Raw genomic sequence first — 23251 nt, 5'->3', positions numbered from 1 at the left:
ATGGTGGGGAATCCACCCGCCAGTGCAGGAGAAACAGGAGGCACAGGAGATGTGCCTTCGAGTCAGGAAGGTCCCCTGGAGGAGGAAATGGCAACCCGCTCCAGTATTCTTGCCTGGAAAATTCCATGACAGAGGAGCCTGGCGGGCTACAGTCCAGGGGGCCACTGAGTAGGACACGACTGAGCACGCACACACACGCATATTACATATCTTCCCAGTTACATGCTATGGGGATGTGAGAGGGTAGATAGACAACAAGAAGTGGTATAAATGTAGGAGCTTTTATAAAGAAAACAAGGAAATATGCTGATTTTTAAATGAAGTAGACTAAAGCTGATTATAAGGATGCCATAATATGCTTTATTTACAGGTTTTAAAAGTGACAAGCATTTTTAATTTATGCTGATGATAAAAGTAATATGTGTTCATTGTAACAGAAACAAAATTTAGCAAAGTTTCAAGAAAAAAAGAATTGCCCATAATTTGAGCAAATGAGTTCCCCTGAGTAGGGACTAGAGACCTGTGTCATAATTGGTTTAATTCCCTCTTTAAGGGTAAGTTATGACTAATATCTTTGTGTTCCTATTACACAGTCTCCTTAGAATACTTTTCTAGAAGAAAACTATGATATGAAAGGTAAAAATACTTTAAAGTGTCTCCAGATATGTGGTCAAGTAGCCTTGCTCTCATTACCACCCCTCCACTCTTAGCCAGCTTGAGAGCCTTCAAGCAAAAAGTGACACGGACATAACTGCCCTTCTTATTAATGGACTTAACCACTTTTTCATCTATATTCCTTCTTCCTTGACTTGTTTATTTGTGTCCTTTGCTCCACTGCTTTCAAAGTTGACATTCTGGGGCCAAGTTTAAGGCAAGAAGTGACCCAAGAGGAAGCTAAAAGATATTTTAGAGCTAGAGGATTCTAAATGTGTAAGTTCCTTTTGAGTCCATGGTGATTGTTTGAATACCTTTGTATATCATTCTTAGTGATGAAGGGATGGGGACCAGGGGTGGAGCTATTAGGAATTACAGTCTTCAATCTCTGGCTTACATCATAAAGGAATGGGAAACATCTCCTGGTTCTAGCAACTTGGATTTCTTCCAGTGTATATCTAGGTTGAAAATCGAAACAGGCACTTAACAAATACTTGATTTACTGATTTAACCAAACTCAGTGTGTGCACACGTAGGCGTCTGTGTGTGCATGTGTGCTCAGTCGTGTCCAAATCTTAGCAACCCCATGGGACTGTAAGCCCTCCAGGCTCCTCTGACCATGGAATTTTCCAGGCTAGAATACTGGAGTTGGTAGGTAGCCATTCCGTTCTCCAGGGGATCTTCCCAACCCAGGGACTGAACCCGTGTCTCTGGAGTCTCTTGCGTTGGCAGGCAGATTCTTTACCACTGTGCCACCTGGGAAGCTACATAGGCTTTCAGAGGCCCTCATTTCTAGAGTTTTGCTCCCTGGCATCGCTTGCATAGATAATCAACAAGGACCTACTGTATAGCACAGGGAACTATACTCAGTATCTAGTGAAAGTGAAAGTCACTCAGTCATGTCCAACTCTTTGCGACCCCATGGACCATACAGTCCAAGGAATTCTCCAGGCCAGAATACTGGAGTGGGTAGCCATTCCCATCTCCGGGGTATCTTCCCAGCCCAGGGATCAAACCCAGGTGTCCCGCATTGCGGGCAGATTCTTTACCAGTTGAGCCACCAGGGAAGCCCAAGAATACTGGAGTGGGCAGCCTATCCCTTCTCCAGCAGATCTTCCCTACCCAGGAATTGAACCGGGGTCTCCTGCATTTCAGGCGGATTCTTTACCAGCTGAGCTACCAGGGAAGCCCAATGTGGGAGACCTGGGTTTGGTCCCTGAGTTGGGAAGATCCCTGGAGAAGGGATCGGCTACCCACTCCAGAATTCTGGCCTGGAGAATTCCATGGACTCTATAGTCCATGGGGACGCAAAGAGTCGGGCACAACTGAACCTGAACGACTTTCACTATTATTTGCATGGTTCTCAAGTTGCCACTAGAGGGCAACATGCACACCCACCCTTGCATTTGCAGAGGGAAGTCCTGGAAGATGGAATTCTGTTCTTTTCCTTTTGTTCTCACAGGTTTTATAGCGTTTTCACGGATCCCCGAGCTGGCCAAAAAGATTAAAATGTTTTTTGCCCTGGCTCCTGTGGCTTCAACCGAGTTCATGACTGGTCCTGTAGTTAAATTAGCACAAATTCCAGAACTTTTTCTCAAGGTATTTGGACCCACCCCACCCCCACTCCCTTCCTTCACAGATTTCCTTTGGTGCTGAAGAATCTTAGTGGAAGAATGTGTCGTCCTCCCCACCAGTGGAGTAGCGGGTTTCCTTCCTTCCATGATTTTTCTTCCCTGCTTCACCCCTACTTCCAGATCCTAGGGAGTCAGGGAACATATCCTTAACTCTACACTGGAGCCTCCTGTTCTCATGGTTAACATATCAGTGCAGCACCCTACCTGCCAAGAAAGAGAGCACGAGGAAGACCAGGAGAAAGGCAGCTAAACCTCCTTGAAGTTGCCCTCTAATCCATTGGATGGCCCTTGTGCATAGAGGAATAGGCAGGAAATGGGAGATGGGAGTTTCCACGTGCCTGACCTTGGCCGCACTGCTGGTGATCTAAAGACACAGTTCCTATTATATTTTATTATATGGCCCCTATGCACGGGCTGATAACGTCATCAGAGATCAATGTGTGAAGCCCCCAAGCTGTACTCAGGGAGGCAGTAATTTTTATGAGAAGTTGAGAACCAGCTGAGGCCAGATGCACTATCTATATTCTGGACATGATACATTTATACACACACATTTGAAACCCCATACAGGAATATACCCTTAATGTATACATATCTCTTGGCCATTTAAGAAGTATGTTCACAGGACATACAGACCCTCCTCTGACCTCAGAATCCAGATTCTCTGTACCAGTGGTCAGACAGGCAGATAAGACATGGGCCCCTCTAACCAGATTTATTTTAAATACCTTGAATAATAGAAGCTTCAGTTTTCATTATAAACAATTAGAGATTACAAAGTACCTTCAACTACCAAGGCTTCTCCTAGTACTTTCCTCATGGTGCTCAGTTTGGGGACTTTTCCTATGGACCTTGTGGGTGAATTTACATACCTGTATAGGTCCAGAGAGAAACATATTTTTTTAACGTAGACAGTATCCAACTGTGTAACTTGAGTACCTTGATAAAGACCCTATTTCCAAATATGTCACATAGTGAGATAAAAGGAATGTCTTTTGGGGAAGGGACACAATTCAACCCATAAAACTGCCTTTATAAGCATTTGAATTTTTCCATGGACTATAGAGTCCATGGAATTCTCCAGGCCAGAATACTGGAGTGGGTAGCCGATTTGCTTATCCTTCTGGATAGACATTAGCAAAAGTGTAAATTATAAGGAGATAATTTGAGTTCACTATAAGGAAGATCTTTTTCCTGTTTCATGGTACGTACATCTGTGAAGATCTGCCTGGAAGGCATGGTGATTACCCCAGAAATACTTGAGCTCAGGCCCAGGGGCCATTGATCAGGCCTGCTGTACACAAAAGAGTCAGCAAACATTTTCTGTAAATATTTTTGGCTTTATGGGTCACATCATTGCCATTGCAACCACCGAACTCTGCCATTATCATGTAAGACAGCGTGTAAAGAGATAAGCTCAGCTGTGTTCTCATAAAGCTTTATAAAAACGGCATGCTGACAGAGGAGGCAGGGGGCGTTATTGCTTAATGGGTACAGAGTTTCAGTCCGAGACGCTGAAAGAATTCTGAAGACCGATAGATAGTGGTGATGGTCACACAACACTGTGAATGTACTGATGCAGAACTGAACACTGAAAAATGGTTCAAATGGTAAATTTTATATCAAGTATTAAAAAGCCTCCAAAAGGAGTGGGCAGGATTTGGAACACTGGCCAGTAGAATTGGATTAGACATATGTGTTCTAAGGGAACACATTGCTGACCAGTTACAGTTTCATCTCTTTCTCAGAAGTCACTAGCCATCTATCAACGTCAGATGAAACCTTCTGGGGATGGCCCTGGGATGAGGGATCATTCAGGCCCTTTCCCTCTGTAAAAGCCTTCTGTGGACCTATTTGATTCGCTGCCTTCATTTTTGCATTTGAGACTTTCACACGTGTTAACATCTGCTGTTGCCTTAGTAAGCGTATCACCCAGGAATCCTGGTTTGAATGACTACTGGTTGCTCTTGTCTGAGTCCCTCTAGGAGATAGGTGGCATGTGTCTGCTTGTGAGGCGGGACATGGAGGCCAGGACATCATAATGAAATGCTGAGAGAGTCTCTTTTATTTTATAGGATTTATTTGGGATCAAAGAATTTTTTCCACAGAGTACGTTTTTGAAGTGGCTGAGTACCCATATGTGCACTCATGTCATTCTGAAGGAGCTTTGCGGAAATGTCTTTTTTGTTCTGTGTGGATTTAATGAGAGAAATTTGAATATGGTATGTATGTTTACAATAACACTTGCTTTAAACTTTCAGAGGTTTTATTTCATCTGTGAATATGTGTCTTTGTGTTGGAGGATGTGGGAGAGGCAGGAGTGACCTCAGTCGAGCTCTCAAGAATCTCATTTCAGAGGCACGAGAAGCCACCTTGGCAGGTGCCTGAAGCACCATCTGCGGCTAGCCTCTGGCCAGTGCTTGTCAGTTTCCTGCATTGCACCTGTGTGAAAACTATGCAATGAGAAGATTGCTCATCATCTAAATTCTGATATTTATATTTTTTAAGGAATTTTTTCTTTAAAATAATAGACACATTTAGCTGTGTTTAAATTTTGGAATGTCCACTGATACACAAACACCCATTTATATACATTTACTTATTTATTTTATAAAATGTAAACCCTTGGCCAGCAATGTGCTGATGTATGGTAATTACAAATTACATTTGTAATTTATTGAGTTATAGTTTGAAAATAAGTTTTAAAATTCTGAAGTGAAGGCTCAAGGAAATTTTTAAGGGATGTTGATTTTTGTGATGAATAAAAAGCAGGGTATGATTGTCATGGAAAACTTTGGAAATTCAGAAAAACATGCAGAAGAAAATAGAAATGACCAGTAATCTCAGCTGGTAAGCACCACGGCTGCAATGTTGCTGCATTTCCTTTGTGTGTGTGTGATTATGCATATTTTTATAGGATGTATTAATACTTGTGGTCAAAGAATTTTTTCCGGCTCTCAATCTCATGTATTTGAGGTTATGGCTCTGTAGTTTTTAATGCTTCCCAGTATAAACTGTGTTTAATATCAATGCCTCCTTCATGCTATTTTCATTCTTTATATCCACATATTTATTTTGCAGTCTAGAGTGGCTGTGTATGCAACACACAATCCTGCCGGAACTTCTGTGCAAAACATGATACACTGGCTCCAGGTAGGCATTTCAGGAGCGTGGTGGGAGGTTGTAGAAAATCAGCATTGGAAAGTTCTGTGCATTTTAAGAAACAGAAAGTCTGCTCACACATCTGGGCTGCCTGCCTTCCAGTGCCCTGGGCTCTTCTCACTGTGGCAGCGTTGTCCGTGTTATCCTTCCTTGGGGAGACTGCATTACATGCAAATTCACCAAATAGCTACTGAGGGCTCCCCTGGTGGCTCAGTGGTAAAGAATCCGCCTGCTGTTGCAGGAGACACAGGTTCGATCTCTGAGTTGGGAAGATCCCCTGGAGGAGGGCATGGCAACCCACTTCAGTATTCTTGCCTGGAGGATCCCCATGGACAGACAAGCCTGGTGGGCTACAGTCCACAGGGTCACAAAGAGTCAGACACGACTATGCAGCTAAGCACACGGAGCATTTCAGCATTAACCCATGAACACAGTGGAACATCAGTGGATGAACAGCTAAATCAATCATGGATATAAATGAGAGTCACTGAGTTTTAATATAGACTTTTGATTGAATGATCACATATCACAAAAATATGCATTTTATTCTAGAAAATGTATAAATTACATATGGCTCTAATAATAATGTTTCTCTTGTATCATTCTGTAATCCCACACGGAGAAAATGTGTACCCTGGGATATGAAATGTCTCTGCATTGTACTGTTTCTGGCTGCATGTCATTTCAAAAAGTAGTAAAGATATAGATAGAAATCATAATTATAGAAATAGATTGATTTATTTTCTTCTTACTCTTATAGCTTGATTTTTTTTCCCACCTGACAATATGTCAAGGACTTATTTCTACCTTGGGGCGTGTTTTTTCCCCCTTGTACAATTGTACATTTTTTTCCCACCTGACAATATGTCAAGGACTTATTTCTACCTTGGGGCGTGTTTTTTCCCCCTTGTACAATTGTACATTTTTTTCCCCCAGATTCTTTTTAAATATAAAATAACTCACCATTTAAATACCAAACCAAGATGCAGGGGGTGTCTTGGATAGCAGTTTCCAAACATCTGGCAGTCACTGCCTGCATCAGAATCATGTGAGTTGCCTTTAAAAATACACTTTTTAATAAAATACTGTTTTTAAAAAGAAAGGGGGAGCAGGTTTGTTGTAGCGCTAGTGGATTAGCTGGGTTTACCAGCTAATCCACTCAGTGGTAAAGAATCCACCTGGCAGTGTGGGAGATGCAGGTTCGATCCCTGGGTTGGGAAGATCCCCTGGAGAAATGAATGGCAACCCACTGCAGTATTCTTGCCCAGAGAATCCCATGGACAGAGGAGCCTGATAGGCCACAGTGCATGGCGTAGCAAAGAGTCAGACACGACTGACCACACTTGCACGTTGGATTAACTACAGTCCAGGCTTTTGAACCTGCACTCATTTCACATCCTAGCAAGGTAATGCTCAAAATTCTTCAAGCTAGGCTTCATTAGTACATGAACCAAGAACTTCCAGATGTACAAGCTGGATTTAGAAAAGGCAGAAGAACCAGAGATCAAATTGCTAGCATCCACTGGATCATAGAAAAAGGAAGGGAGTTCCAGAAAAACATCTACTTCTACTTCATTGACTGCACTAAAGTGACTGTACACTGTGTGACTGTGTGAATCACAACAAACTGTGGAAAATCCTTCAAGAGATGGAATACCAGACCACCTTAACTGCCTCCTGAGAAACCTGTACGCAGGTCAAGAGGCAACAGTTAGAATCGGACATGGAACAACAGACTGGTTCCAAATTGGGAAAGGAGTATGATAAGGCTGTATATTGTCACCCTGCTTATTTAACTTATATGCAGAGTATATCATGCGAATGCCAGATTGGATGAATCACAAGCTGAAATCAAGATTACTGGGAGAAATATCAACAACCTCAGACATGCAGATGATACCACTCTAATGGCAGAAGGTGAAGAGGAACTAAAGAGCCACTTGATGAAGGTGAAAGAAGAGAGTGAAAAAGCCGGCTTAAAACTCAGCTTTCAAAAAATTAAGATCCTGGCATCCAGTCCCATCACTTCGTGGCAAACAGATAGGGAAAAAGTGGAAGCAGTGGCAGATTTTATTTTCTTGGGCTCCAGAATCACTGTGGATGGTGACCACAGCTGCGAAATTAAGAGATGCTTGCTCCTTAGAAAAAAAGTTATGACTAACCTAGACAGCATATTAAAAAGCAGAGACATCACTTTGCTAACAATGGTCCATCTAGTCAAAATTATGATTTTTCCAGTAATCATGTACAGATGTGAGTTACATGGTCCAACTTCAGGCTGACTGCTGAAGAATTGATGCTTTGAACTGTGGTGCTGGAGAAGACTCTATAAGTCCCTTGGACAATGAGAAGATCAAGCCAGTCAATCGTAAAGAAAATCAACCCTGAATATTCATTGGAAGGACTAATGCTGAAGCTCCAATACTCTGGCCATCTGATGTGAAGAGCCAGTTCATTGAAAAAGACCCTGATGCTGGGAAAGATTGAGGGCAGGAGGAGAAGTGGCCGACAGAGGATAAAATGGTTGGATGGCATCACCAATTCAGTGGACTTGAGCTTGAACAAAGTCTGGGAGATAGTGAAGGACAGGGAACCCTGACATGCTGCTTTCCATGCGGTTGCAAAGAGTTGGACCTGACTTAATGACTGAACAATAACAACAATGCTTTAAAACACAAAGACTCCTGTGTTCCATCCCTAGAGATTCCAATTCATTCGGACTGGAGAGCCTAAACTTTTGTTTTTTAAAAACAACTTTATTGAGGTATAAGTGACATACAGTATTTAAAGTGTATAGTGTAGTCTGTTTTGCCATATACACCTGCAAATGTATCACCACAGTCAAGACAATCAACATCTCTCTCCCCCTCAGAGGCCCCTGTTAACACCCACTCCTGGAGCCTACTCAAACCCACATCCATTGAGTTGGTGATGCCATCCAACCATCTCGTCCTCTGTCATCCCCTTCTCCTGCCTTCAATCTTGCCCAGCATCAGGGTCTTTTCGCATGAGGTGGTCAAAGTATTGGAGTTTCAGCTTGAGCATCAGTCCTTCCAATGAATATTCAGGGTTGATTTCCTTTAGGATGGACTGCTTTTGGTGCCGGGTGGTGAGAATTTAAATATTGTTTAAAAATTCTGCCCATTAGATTCTACTATTCAACAGGATTTGGGACGCGTTGCTTCAGGACATTACTGGCACGTTCATGTCCCGGGAACCCTGGCTGTTGGGAGTGCCGTGGGTCACCTCCCCCTAGGCTTGTCCCTACAAACCAGGCAGGATGCTGTGTGAGGCTTTTATTGCCATGGTGACTATGAGGCCCAGTGCTAAGCATCAGTGACTCAGTGTGAGAGTCTGGCTTAGAAGAGAGGCATCTGCAAGGCAGGGAGCTCGGGACAGGCAGAAGAGCACACACTTACCTCTGAAGTAATGTCCTAAAACCTTCAAAAGTCCTCAGATGTTCACTGCTAAGTATCCATTCAGGCCCCTGCTTTTCTCCTCAACCACATCTCTGTTTAGTTGGTGGTTTTCTTTGTATGCCCTGCCATCAACGTCTGCTGGTCTGCGTGAGCATTTTTACCCTCAACCCTAATGGACATTTTTCAGGAAGGCCCAGCTTCTGTCATCGCAGAGGTCAGTGCTCCTTGTGCAGAGGATGACTGAGCTGAGCTCAGAGCATATGCTGAGCCGTCCAGGCTCTGCACCCTTGTGTCTTATTCAGCACAGCACAGGGACCCCCAGCCCTGGCTTCTCAGAGCCCCTGGGAGTGGGGCGGCCAGGGCTGTCAGATTCCCCCATTTCCCCCCCAGGTTGGCATTCCTTCAGCCTTTCCTGCTGCATGCCTCCCCGTCCTCTGGGTTTGCCTGGAGCTCTTGGACGGGCTGTAAGCCAGGCTCCTGCTCTTGTCTAGCCCTTTTCTCAAACAGCTGGTGGGAGTCAGAAGCTGCTGGCTGTGGATACGAGCAGCACTCTCAGGTCACCCGGGGGTGACCATGTGGTTTTAGGTCCTAAGTGCATTGGAATGTGCCCCAAGAGTCTTTCTGAAGTCCAGATTCCCTGCAGAAGGTGGCCCTACCCTTTTGCTCTTCTGCTCCCTGTGTCATCCCTTTGTCAAGAAGATAGTTGCTTTTTTTGGCCCTTAAAGGCCATTGTATTCATAGTACCTTTTGAAATGAATCTTTTGTTTAAGTAATTAGCATTTGCTGCTCAATAATTCTAAACGTAGTTCTTTACTGGATTTTACTATTTAGCTTAAAATCTTATCCTCTAGTATAAGCCTCACGTGTTGCAGATTTCTTCCAGAATCTCTAATCTCCTTGGTGGCTGTGCCCAGAGCCCAGGTCCTTGCTCCTGTTTGAAAAAGGCAGGTCCTAACATATCTTTTCAGTGCTATTCAGAAGTGTGTGTATTAGTTGCTAAGTTGTGTCTGACTCTTCGCAACCCAGTGGGCTGTAGCCCATCAGGCTCCTCTGTCCATGGCATTATCCAGGCCAGAATACTGGAGTGGGTAGCCTTTCCCTTCTCTAAGGGATCTTTCTGACCCAGGGATTGAACCCAGGTCTTCTGCATTGTAGGCAGATTCTTTACCATCTGAGCCACCCTGGAAGCCCTCAGAATTACTTAGGGCACTCTAAGATAACTTGGGTCTATCCAAGACTTGTTGGGAATCAGAATTCCTGAGGGTATGGCCCTGGGATCTGCTTTTTAATAAGTACCTTGTAAGATCTGATGTTCTCTATTGTTTGAAACCTGCTGCTTAAGAAATATACATTAGTTAGGCTCTTCAAAACACTGTAAGATACATTTAGTAATTCTTTATTACATATATATGTTCATTATGAAATTTTCAAAAATACGTGAGTACAAAGAAGAAAATACATCCCCCGTATGTCTACCACCAATGATAACTACTACTAGTATTTGGGTATTATAGGGGAGGTATAATTTTTCCTTTACCCTCTTAGGGTTTCTGACTGGGACTGCTGTGGGACAGATTAACGGGAGTAAAGCATATGGATTTTTTTCTGTGTTCATGGGAGCCCTCACAAGAAAAATGAAGACCCAAAGAAGTAACTCTGCTGAAGTGCTAATATACTAGGTTGAACAAAGAGTAGCAGTTGTGGAAAAATAAAATATCTGAGGAGACTTACAGGATATGAGAGTGATTTTTACAAGGTCTGTTTGTGTCGATTCCCACAGCCTCCTCTCTCAGGCTCTGCTGTTGTGCACGCTTCTTCCCCCTGATGTAGGGAGGGCTTCATTCACATGCCGGTTTTGTTGTCTTCTTTTAGAAAGAAAAAGGAAGGTCAGTGTCCTCCTTGCATCTGCTGTTTTTCAAGTGCCTTTAACTCCAAATGATCATTATGCCAAAGCGACATGTTTTGAGTTGGCATGTCCTGAACTCTTTCAATGGAATCTTATAATTTTTTGGTATAGTTGTTTCCATTACAAAAGAAGAATGATGCTATGTGCACTTTTTAATTATTTTATTTTTATTGAATTAAGTAGCATTGTATTTCTTTAGGTACAGGCTAAGTTGCTGTATCAGAGACTCTAAAATACAGCAGCTAAATAGTTTTCTTCCTCAGAATCCAGTCCAGACATCAGTGGCCCATGATTGTGGAGTGGGAGGAATGACTGCTCCAGGAAGTCCTGCAGGGACCCGGTGCCCCCTGCAGTGTAGCTCACCATCTCCAGGGCACTGGCCTCTTCATCTGGTTGAAACTGGGTCACATTCATGGCAGTTTCAGCCCACAGGAAGGAAGCCCATGAGGGATGTCATTCCTACTCTGGCAGCTAGGTGCTTAGCAAAAAACCTAGAAATTTTATTACTGAAAGGAAGAAGGCAAGATTGGGTCCTGGGGGCACAAACAACAGTCTGTGCCATAGTCAAAAATACTTTTCCAGGTCAGTAACTACACTTAGAAATATTTGTAACTGAGAACAGCTTTTTATTGCTTGAATTTATTATTATTTTTATTATTACAATGATAGTGTTTTTTGGGCAATAAAACATCCTAGAATAAGTATTCTTGAATTAGAGATCTGTTCTTATACCTTAGGGAGATGAGTTTCTTAGGATATGGTCTTGGTAGACTTAATGATCAGAGGATAAGTATATCTTTAAGACTTGTAGATATGTACAATGGCACCCCACTCCAGTGCTCTTGCCTGGAAAATCCCATGGACGGAGGAGCCTGGTAGGCTGCAGTCCATGGGGTCGCTAAGAGTCGGACACGACTGAGTGACTTCACTTTCACTTTTCACTTTCATGCATTGGAGAAGGAAATGGCAACCCACTCTTGCCTGGAGAATCCCAGGGACGGGGGAGCCTGGTGGGCTGCCATCTCTGGGGTCGCACAGAGTCGGACACGACTGAAGTGACTTAGCAGCAGCATGGTACTTTAGAAAGGTTGACCCTGAGTATAACCATAGTGCTGTTCAGTTTTATTTTCTGACCTTTCTCCACTTAATATTGTTTATAAACAGTTTTCTCTTTCTATTTTATTATATATCCATTCACAACAGTGGCATACTATGTGTATATTGCAATATGATATATTTAACTAAGTCTCTGTCATTGAATGTTAGCTTATTAATAGATTTTTGTTACTATAAATAATCTTCACATTTCCCATCTTCTGAAATGCCCTTTCAAGACGTATGTGAGGAAGGGACAGACTGATGTCTGTCTCCAGGGGCAGAACAACTTGCATTCGTATATTTTCACTGACAATTAGATTGGGGAACAGATGTACTAACGAGTGCTGTAAATTCATGTCTTATTCTGCTTGTTAAATGTGCTTCAGATATTAATATCTGTCATTTGTGATGACAAAAGCAGATGCTAAATGTTGCCCCTGTAGTACCTCATCTCACATTGTTTTCTGTTGCGTGAAACAGTAGAATTTTATGCAGTTGATAAGAGCTGAAAACTTCTCCTGGGGTTTCCCTGGTGGCTCAGATGGTGAAGAACCTGCGTGTAATGCAGGAGACCCAGGTTCAGTTCCTGGGTCAGGAAGATCCCTTGCAGAAGGGAATGGCTACCCATTCCAGTATTCTCATAAATCAAAAGCAGTTTGGCAAAAATGTCTAGATTTTTTCCATTTACTATTTGGAGAAGGAAATGGCAACCCACTCCAGTGTTCTTGCCTGGAGAATCCCAGGGACGGCGGAGCCCGGCGGGCTGCCGTCTCTGGGGTCGCACAGAGTCGGACACGACTGAAGCGACTCAGCAGCAGCAGCAGCAGGCGCCACCCTCTGGCCAAAACGTGAACAGTTTCCAATTCATTTAGTTCACCCATTTCGAATTTGTTTCTCCACATGTTTTTAATTGGGGGATCTAGAGGAAGTATGAATTTGCATTATTTCAAAATTTATGAATAAGTGACTTTTTATTAATATTTTTATATCATGCTCTTCAAAATAAGCATACATTTAAATTTCATATACAGCATCATTTCATGGCTCCAGTATCCTCAAGTGGTTAGAAATGTTCTGGTGTGCAGTACAGTTTGGTGATTATACTGGTACTGGTACTCAAGAAAAATATTAAATAAAATTATTAAAATGTTAAGTAATATGACTAATCAAATAGAATGGATATAGGAAATATGATGGAAATTGTATGTAATTATATATAAATATATTAACATATTAATATAAGTATATCGTGTTAATATTAGGCTATATATGTTTGCTAATACAATTAATATATTTACATACTAATATAAATATATTTACCCATATATTGCTAAGTTGCTTCAGTCGTGTCCGACTCTGTGCAACCCCATAGACGGCAGTCCACCAGGCTCCGCCTTCCCTGGGACTCTCCAGGCAAAAACACTGGAGTGGTTTGCCATTTCCTTCTCCAATGCATGAAAGTGGAAAGTGAAAAGTGAAAATGAAGTCACTCAGTCATGTCTGACCTTCAGCGACCCCATGGACTGCAGCCCACCAGGCTCTCCCGTCCATGGGACTTTCCAGGCAAGAGTACTAGAGTGGGGTGCCATTGCCTTCTGCGATTACCCATATAAATATACATTAATCATGTATAAATGTATATTAATCTATATATTATTTGTAATATGTATTCCTTTCCCAAGTAAGATAGTTAACACTTTAGAAAAGTTTAAGATTCAAATTTCAGTAAGAACATCATCATAAAGTTTATCCAGTGGATGCACTGTTGATCCAGTATCATTTACAGCACATAGGAGTAGCTGCTTTATTGTGTCATGTAATAGCTACTTTCCAATCATACAGTGTGAAACTGAGTCATTTAGGAATGGAGAAAAAAATAATGCCATTTTATTTTAAATCACTTTGGAAATGAAGAGTGAACTGGGTTTCAGTATAAACTTGGGAGTTGGTGATGGACAGGGAAGCCTGGCATGCTGTAGTCCATGGGGTCGCAGAGTCGGACACGACTGAGCGACTGAACTGAACTAATAAATTTGGTATCTGGGAAGGTGGCTAACTCTTGCAACCTATGATGTTAAATCAAATTTATGTGTTAGATAACTCTCCCCTGCCCCCAATTGTCTTCTATCTAGGTTGTTAAATTGCACAAGTTTCAAGCCTTTGACTGGGGAAGCAGTGCCAAAAATTATTTTCATTACAACCAGGTAAAGTCTTCAAAGTTTTTAGAATTTAAATGGGCCCTGAAAACTCATCAGAGAAGCCAGCCTGAGTTATGAGAATTCTGGCTGGGCTCAGGTGCTGGGGAAATGTCCAGGAGGGTTGACTAGGTAGCCTTTGTTTTGCCCTGGTCAATTCTGGAACAGCCTAAGCTTCCTGGTTCATTCTTTGGACATTGTCCTCTCTCTGGCTCTGTATGTGCAACTCTTTCTCATATGTCATGGGTAGTGATCAGGCACAGATATTAGAGTCAGACAAACCTAGGATTGGTAGCTGGTGGGGGTGGGGGTGGGGGTGGGGGTGGTGGGGGTGGGTATTTGGCCACATTACATTGCCTAAACCTTTTCTTCCATATACAAATAAATTGACCTTTTTTTTTGAGTGCTAAGGAGTCTAAAGTGTGAGGCCCTATGCCCATGTTTTCCTTATTTAATTCTCAGAATATCCGTGTGACATAGATGTCATTATTATTATTAAAGCGGAAGAAACTGAGACTTAGAGAATTTCTGTGACTGTGTCACACCCCAGAGGGAGGAGAGGTTTGGGGTATGACTCCAAAACCCCTTCCCAACCACTTGGTTTGGTTTTGCAGCTTGGCATCAACCACCTGGGAGAACGATGCCTTCCTCTCAGGGATGTTACCAGCACAGGGTAACAATTCGATAGCCAGCAGTCATTATAGTATTCTTTTTTTCTGGGTTAGTCTTCTTGTTTGTTCTGGCAGTAGTTAAAAAGTAACCTGAGAGCAGTTTTCAAAATTTGGTCTTTTATTCTTGGATCAGATTTTCTAGGCAGTGTTTTCAGGGGATTGCATTTTTGTCAATGAAAACAACAGAGACAGAGCCTGCTGTGGGTTTTCATTACAGAGTATTCCTCCCCTTTACAATGTGAAAGACATGCTGGTGCGGACTGCTGTCTGGAGCGGAGGTCGGGACTGGCTCGCAGACGACAAGGACGTCGTCCTCTTACAGATGCAGATCTCCAACCTGGTGTACCACAAGCGCATCCCTGAGTGGGAGCATCTTGACTTCATCTGGGGCTTGGATGCCCCTTGGAAACTCTATAATGAAATTATAAATCTAATGAGGAAGTACCAGTGAGCGTCAGACTGGAGACATTTACTGTCAAGTCGTGTTAAGTGTGTTTGCTTAATTTCTCTAAAATACTCGTTTTCCTTTCCCAGGCCTTTTATATTTTTATAACCAAGGAAATTATGCTGTTGAAGATGCCTGATTCTCTCCAGTTAGGATCAGAAATGCATTTGCTTTTTTCATTTAATCATGGCCGAATACAAAGCTGGTGCCTCAACCAGTCCTAAAAATGACACTGATTCATAAATGATCATGACCATTCCATTTATCCTTACTATTTAGAATGTACTATATTGCCTTTTTACTCTCAACACAGGACACATTGACACATGTTGGAATTTTCAAGATGCCTTGTTCATCAGTAAATAATCTGACACAGACTTGAAAGAAGCTCAGTAAATAAGTACCCAGTTCTTACCTGCTTGCCTTAAAGGGCTCTCGGTCGAATGGCCTTGTATTTAGAGACCTAAATGACACCTCCTCATGTTCTCATGTAGTAGGTAGGAAATCAACTTCAGTGACACCTCAGCAGTGCTGGTTATAATGATCCTATGATGAATTTTATCAAGCCTAATTGTGAGAGCTGCTATTTAGCAAATATTTAAATTGCTCAGACTGAGGGAAATAATTTCCTGGAGTCTTCAAAAATAAATTACATTCATAAAAAAAATACATTCATCAACAACAACAACCACTATACTTTAAGTAACTTGACTGGTAGAGCTAACCACCGATATGCATGAACTTTTCATTGTGTGGCAGGCCATAAAGCCACTTGTTTCAGAAGAAGAGTCCTATGAAGACACGATAGCACTATTTTTCCTGAAATTGCAGTGTTCACTTCACTAGCTGCTGGAGCCTGGCGATGGCATGTGTAGAGCAGAAGCCCTGATGCCACTCAGGTGGAGTGCCCTACTTCATTTTCACACAGAAGAAGTGTGAATGTGAACTTGGTTGTTTTCAGTAAAGCTCAGGGGTTGTTTTTTTCTTTTGTATGTGTCCAGATTTTGCATACTCCTGATTCGCATCCCTAGTCGGGACACCCGCATTCACCTGCTTTTCTCGCAGCCCCGTTTCCTTGCACTGCTCTCAGATGAACAGTGGCAATTGCTCTGGTTTTCTGATAGAGTTGCTTTGCGATAATAAACAATACTTGGTATTGGTTAATCTGTGCAGACAACGTAAGACTGCTTTATAACATTCAAGTGATCTTATTTAAACTTGTCAATAAAACTCAGCCTCCCAGGCCTGAAGCATTGTGTGCAGGTGTGAGTTCGCCTTTATTTGATAGTCATTCTGGACTTCCTTCTTTCAGCAGGATTTATGTTTTCTTTCTTGTCTTTCTCCCCGCTCCTCCTTACTCCTTGTAAACCTCATTGATACTGCCCGTGGACCTTTGGTCCTTTCCCATAGGGAGGAGAGTGGTCTTAAACCTAAGGAGTGGGGGGATGGTTTGGGAATCTTCAGGGTCTGCTGAGCGAGGCTGTGAGCGGAGACTAAACCCTGATTAACCCCGTCTGCAGGTAGTGGCTGCAGACGGGACCCTAGATTCAAGCTCTGTCCATCAACCGCTCTCCTTAAACAAATGAAGCAACCGAAGCTAGTAGAGGCAAGGTCACAGGGCTCCCAAAACATAGATTTGGGGGTCTAATGTGATCTCTCCCACTACTCTGTGAGCTTTAAGATCTATCTTACTCACCTTTGTATACCTAGGACCTAACACAAAGCCTGGAATATTTGTGAGTCAATAAATATATGTGGACTGACAGAATGTGTGAAAAGTGGCGGACTTTGTCATTGAGCTGAATGAAATTAGATGCACAAGTAACTCCTGGGAGAGTCTGAAGTGGAATCTGATTTTTCATGGCAACTAAAGTAAAATTGTACAGAAAAGAGTAAAATTGTGCTAGATGGGAAGGATATATGACCCCAGGAGGATGACACTCTTCCTGCTGGTCTTATGTTCCCCTAAAGAAAGAACACTTCTTTCTCCTTTGACCAAGGCAAACTGGTTTGCCAACCAGGTAGAAGATCCTTAAGTATAGGGCCAGAAATAGCATGACTGTTTTTGTTGTTTCCCACCAGTAGTGAGAGAGAGCTGGCCAGAGAATGGCTTCCGGGTTTTAGGTGACTTGGTTTCCCTTCTTTGGTTGCTATCATGGAGTCTCCCTCAGATGCCCTGGTGAACTCGTGGGGAGTAACTCTGCTACTCCCCAGAACATGGGAGTGAAGGAACAGGGCCTAAGTTCTATAGAATCCACCTTTTATCGTTTTGCTCTTCACCTCCTTGCCAAAGTTTTCTTTGGGGATTTTTCATCAGTACATGGGCCAAGCCAGAGGTGGAGATGTTGCACGGTGGTTCTTATTACAGCTGAGTTTACCAGGGTCGCTAACCCCCCAGGCCACAGACCAGTACTACCTGTGGCCTGTTAGGAACCTGGCCACACAGCAGAGGTGAGCATTGGTGAGGGAGCCGAAACCTCATCTGTAATTATAGCTGTTTCCCACCACTCGCATTACCGGCTGAGCTCCACCTCCTGTCAAATCTCCTGTCAAAGCTCCAATGGGACTATGAACCGTGCATGCGAGCGATCTAGGTTGCGTCACTCCTGTGAGAATCTAATGCCTGCTGCTGATCTGAGGTGGAGCCGGGGCGGTGATGCTAATGCTGGAGGGGGCGGCTGCCACTATCTCCCATCACCCCCAGATTGGACTGTCTAGTCGCAGGAAAACAAGTTCAGGGCTCCCACTGACTCTGTGTTATGGTGAGTTGTATCTTTGATTATGTATCACAATGTAATAATACTAGAAATAAAACGCACAATAAATGAAAGGCGTTTGAATCATCCTGAAACCACCCCCCCACCCCCAGTCTATGGAAAAAATGATCTTCCAGAAAACCAGTCCGCAGTGCCAGAAAGGTTGGGGGCCACAGGGCATTTGCCTTTGTTGTCGGCCTCTTCCTCCTGATGTGGTCGTGTAGGCTCTTGTATCCTTACAGCCCTACTGTATTCATGTAGCTTGTTTCACCGTTGGCTGACAGTACAGAACAATGTTGGACCTTGTGCCTTGAGAAGTCCTGTAATAGGTTGGGAGGAGTTCTGACTCTGTTGTTTTCCACTGTGTTTGATACATGTTTTTTTGAGCAGAACACAAAGATCTCCAGAGACCTCTAGGGCAAGAAGACTAGTTAGTATTCTGTCAGCTTGGAACTCCAAGATCTTGTGTGTGCTTGGGCAAAGCCCATGAGCATGTGCGTGAAGTCACAATTGAGAATCAAGTCATTTTTTTTTTCATTCGCCATAAGGGGGCACTCTTGGCTTTGCTTCCTCACCTTTTCTGGACTAGACTGAGAACTTTGTGGATTTAGGAGCCAGTTGTTAATTTGAGGACTGGTTGAACCAACCATGTCTGTGGTCATTTCTATCCAAGATTACAACTAATTCTTGCCTAAAGCATAATATATGAAAAATGTTCTCAAAGAATAACTGAGTCCCAGATGGGACATAAAAATGAAAATCTGCCTAATAGTTAAGAGTGGTCAGAGACTCAGATAGGAGGGAGGAAGTGGGGAAGGTTTGAATGGAGGCGCTACACTTAATAAGACTGTTGACATTATCTTCAAGCAATGATTATTTTGTGTTTGTGGGTATGAAAGGTGTTAACTTGTTAAATGTAAACATTTAAAATACCCTATAATTGTAACTCATTTTTTTTTAATATATGGAGAGATTTTCAAAATGTGACCCCTGAAAGACATCAGGTTATAATAATACTGATTTTTAAGAAGTTTCTTCCTAATTCTTTCAAGAGTATTTATTGAGTATTTATTCTACTGTGCAAGTTTCAAGGCCTGTTTCAAACTAAGCAAGTAAAAGTTTTTCTCTGTCAACTTGTTTTAATAGTATTACAACAAATACTTTGTATTTTACCCTGTGCCTTCCTGGGTTTTGAAGCCTTCTCATAAGGCTTTCGGAGAAGGCAATGGCACCCCACTCCAGTACTCTTGCCTGGAAAATCCCATGGACAGAGGGCCTGGTGGGCTGCAGTCCATGGGGTCGCACAGAGTTGGACACGACTGAAGCGACTTAGCAGCAGCAGCAGCAGCAGCCTAAGGCTTTGATCTTTACAACAACCCATTTGATGGGGGAGGGACAGTGGTATGCCTCTTAAAGGAGATGGTTTTATATGCTTTTATATTTCAAGCAGGTTGATGAGAATTCCAGCAATCTCAGTAGAAGCACTCATGTACACATGACACAGATGGATTGAAATATAAAGTGTTTAAAACTAAATACACATTAGCATCTATGTCGAATAGGGTGTCAAGGAATCTCTTGGGGGAGTTAACACTGCCCACCCCCTGCCGTGTCCATCATTGGCATACCCTACTGTTTGGGTGCTGGTAATTAAACTGTTTGGTTTTTGGAGTCTTTTGTAAACTGCCCTATAAATGCATCGTCCATGTCCCACTCCACAACTAAACTCCTCCTGTAGAGGTGTCAATCTTGCAACTGACACTGATAGGGTTCTGCTCTCAGTTTGGCTGTAACCTCCTATTGAACCCTGGCTGGTCTTCACTTTTCTGAGACTGAGTCTTCATTTTTATAATGCTGCTGCTGCTGCTAAGTCACTTCAGTCGTGTCCGACTCTGTGCGACCCCACAGACGGCAGCCCACCAGGCTCCCCCATCCCTGGGATTCTCCAGGCAAGAACACTGGAGTGGGTTGCCATTTCCTTCTCCAATGCATGAAAGTGAAAAGGGAAAGTGAAGTTGCTCAGTCGTGTCCAACTCTTCGCAGCCCCATGGACTGCAGCCCACCAGGCTCCTCCATCCATGGGATTTTCCAGGCAAGAGTACTGGAGTGGGTTGCCATTGCCTTCTCCACAATGAGGGGTTAGATTGTGATCTTTATCTTCCCCTTCTATAAATTTTATGGATTACCACTGTAAGATGTTACAACATGTCTCATTTCTGATATCTAAGAATAATCATTTCAGTTTCATAGTTGCCAAGACAGTCTTACCTAATTTTGGAAAGAAAAAAAATCATAAAGGTCACTCATAAAAAGAAACTGTGTCATTGGTAAAAGGTTTTTCCAATTACATGTTCTATATTTTCTGTGAGATGGTGCTTTATACAGTCTTGTGGTGAGTTGGTACCAATCAGCTTTAAGATTGTGTTAAATATGTACACACCTAGTGGGTGTATGCTCAGCAAAGTGATATGATCTCTAGGATAGCTAGGGAAGAAAGAATTCCTATCCTCCAGTCCTGTCACAAAGACCATGCCAAGATAAAAATACACAGGAAATCAAAACTAAGTAGGGAAGCAGAAGAAATAATGTGGCCAAAATCGTAATACCATCAGTTCAGTTCAGTTCAGTTGCTCAGTCATGTCCGACTCTTTGTGACCCCATGAATTGCAGCACGCCAGGCCTCCCTGTCCATCACCAACTCCCGGAGTTCACTCAAACTCACGTCCATCGAGTCAGTGATGCCATCCAGCCATCTCATCCTCTGTCGTCCCCTTCTCCTCCTGCCCGCAATCCCTTCCAGCATCAGAGTCTTTTTCAATGAGTCAACTCTTCGCATGAGGTGGCCAAAGTACTGGAGTTTCAGCTTTAGCATCACTCCTTCCAAAAAACATCCAGGACTGATCTCCTTTAGACTGGACTGGTTGGATCTCCTTGCAGTCCAAGGGACTGTTAAGAGTCTTCTCCAACACCACAGTTCAAAAGCAGCAATTCTTCGGCGCTCAGCTTTCTTCACAGTCCAACTCTCACATCCACATGACCACTGGAAAAACCATAACCTTGACTAGACAGACCTTTGTTGGCAAAGTAATGTCTCTGCTTTTGAATATGCTATCTAGGTTGGTCATAACTTTCCTTCCAAGGAGTAAGCGTCTTTTAATTTCATGGCTGCAGTCACCATCTGCAGTGATTTTGGAGCCCCAAAAAATAGTCTGACACTGTTTCCACTGTTTCCCCATCTATTTTCCATGAAATGATGGGACCAGATGCCATGATATTCGTTTTCTGAATGTTGAGCTTTAAGCCAACTTTTTCACTCTCCTCTTTCACTTTCATCAAGAGGCTTTTGAGTTCCTCTTCACTTTCTGCCATAAGGGTGGTGTCATCTGCATATCTGAGGTTATTGATATTTCTCCCGGCAATCTTGATTCCAGCTTGTGCTTCTTCCAGCCCAGCATTTCTCATGATGTACTCTACATATAAATTAAATAAGCAGGGTGACAATATACAGCCTTGACGTACTCCTTTTCCTATTTGGAACCAGTCTGTTGTTCCATGTCCAGTTCTAATTGTTGCTTCCTGACCTGCATATAGGTTTCTCAAGAGGCAGGTCAGCTGGTCTGGTATTCCCATCTCTCTCAGAATTTTCCACAGTTTATTGTGATCCACATAGTCAAAGGCTTTGGCATAGACAATAAAGCAGAAAGAGATGTTTTCTACAACTCTCTTGCTTTATCGATGACCCAGCAGATGTTGGCAATTTGATCTCTGGTTCCTCTGCCTTTTCTAAATCCTGCTTGAACATCTGGAAGTTCACGGTTCATGTATTGCTGAAGCCTGGCTTGGAGAATTTTGAGCATTCCTTTACTAGCGTGTGAGATGAGTGCAATTGTGTGGTAGTTTGAGCATTCTTGGCATTGCCTTTCTTTGGGATTGGAATGAAAACTGACCTTTTCCAGTCCTGTGGCCACTGCTAAGTTTTCCAAATTTGCTGGCATATTGAGTGCAGCACTTTCACAGCATCATCTTTCAGGATTTGAAAGAGCTCAATGGAATTCCATCACCTCCACTAGCTTTATTCATAGTGATGTTTTCTAAGGCCCACTTACTTCACATTCCAGGATGTCTGGCTCTAGGTGAGTGATCACACCATCGTGATTATCTTGGTCATGAAGATCTTTTTTGTACAGTTCTTCTGTGTATTCTTGCCATCTCTTGTTAATATCTTCTGCTTCTGTTAGGTCCATATCATTTCTGTCCTTTATTGAGCCCATCTTTGCATGATATGTTCCTTTGGTATCTGTAATTTTATTGAAGAGGTCCCTAGTCTTTCCCATTCTGTTGTTTTCCTCTATTTCTTTGCATTGATCACTGAAGAAGGCTTTCTTATCTCTTCTTGCTATTCTTTGGAACTCTACATTCAGATGCTTATATCTTTCCTTTTCTCCTTTGCTTTTTGCTTCCTTCTTTTCACAGTTATTTGTAAGGCCTCCCCAGACAGCCATTTTGCTTTTTTGCATTTCTTTTCCCTGGGGATGGTCTTGATCCCTGTCTCCTGTACAATGTCACGAACCTCAGTCCATAGTTCCTCAGGCACTGTATCCAAGGTAAGGAGCAGCAGCTGTGGTTTGCTGGAGCAACCGTGAAGAGATACCTCATGTCCAAAGTAAGAACAACCTAAGTAAGATGGTAGGTGTTGCAAGAGGCCATCAGAAGGCAGACACACTGAAACCCTAATCACAGAAAACTAGTCAATCTGATCACATGGACCACAGCCTTGTCTAACTCAATGAAACTAAGCCATGCCATGTGGGGCCACCCAGGATGGGCAGGTCATGGTGGAGAGGTCTGACAGAATGTGGTCCACTGGAGAAGGGAATGGCAAACCACTTCAGTATTCTTGCCTTGAGAACCCCAGGAACAGTATGAAAAGGCAAAATGATAGGATACTGAAAGAGGAACTCCCCAGGTCAGTAGGTGCCCAATATGCTACTGGAGATCAGTGGAGAAATAACTCCAGAAAGAATGAAGGGATGGAGCCAAAGCAAAAACAATACCCAGCTGTGGATATGACTGGTGATAGAAGCAAGGTCCAATGCTGTAAAGAGCAATGTTGCATAGGAACCTGGAATGTCAGGTCCATGAATCAAGGCAAATTGGAAGTGGTCAAAAAGGAGATGGCAAGAGTGAACGTTGACATTATAGGAATTAGCAAACTAAAATGGACTGGAATGGGTGAATTTAACTCAGATGACCATTATATCACTACTGTGGGCAGGAATCCCTCAGAAGAAATGGAGTAACCATCATGGTC

At 42.8% G+C, this 23251-nt stretch overlaps 1 protein-coding gene across 2 annotated transcripts in view; it reads left to right on the top strand.

Moving 5' to 3' along the window:
* The window catches only part of LIPA (lipase A, lysosomal acid type), a 41104-nt gene extending 24662 nt beyond the window's left edge, over window positions 1-16442 (top strand). The window contains exons 6-10 of one of the 2 annotated variants that reach the window (XM_006058450.4): window positions 2117-2253; window positions 4364-4510; window positions 5370-5441; window positions 14006-14077; window positions 14957-16442. In XM_006058450.4, coding sequence (XP_006058512.4) covers window positions 2117-2253; window positions 4364-4510; window positions 5370-5441; window positions 14006-14077; window positions 14957-15190 — 662 coding nt within the window. In that variant the 3' untranslated portion in view covers window positions 15191-16442. Of the gene's footprint in view, window positions 1-2116; window positions 2254-4363; window positions 4511-5369; window positions 5442-5691; window positions 6083-14005; window positions 14078-14956 lie in introns of those variants that run through there. The other variant, XM_044935496.2, reaches the window with a different exon arrangement.
* The last annotated feature ends 6809 nt before the right edge of the window (window positions 16443-23251 follow it).

This window comes from Bubalus bubalis, chromosome 23, assembly GCF_019923935.1.
Source record: "Bubalus bubalis isolate 160015118507 breed Murrah chromosome 23, NDDB_SH_1, whole genome shotgun sequence".
In the NCBI taxonomy this organism is placed as follows: domain Eukaryota; kingdom Metazoa; phylum Chordata; class Mammalia; order Artiodactyla; family Bovidae; genus Bubalus; species Bubalus bubalis.
The sequence above is the reverse complement of the archived record's forward strand: the minus strand, read 5'-3'. Positions and strand labels throughout refer to the sequence as shown.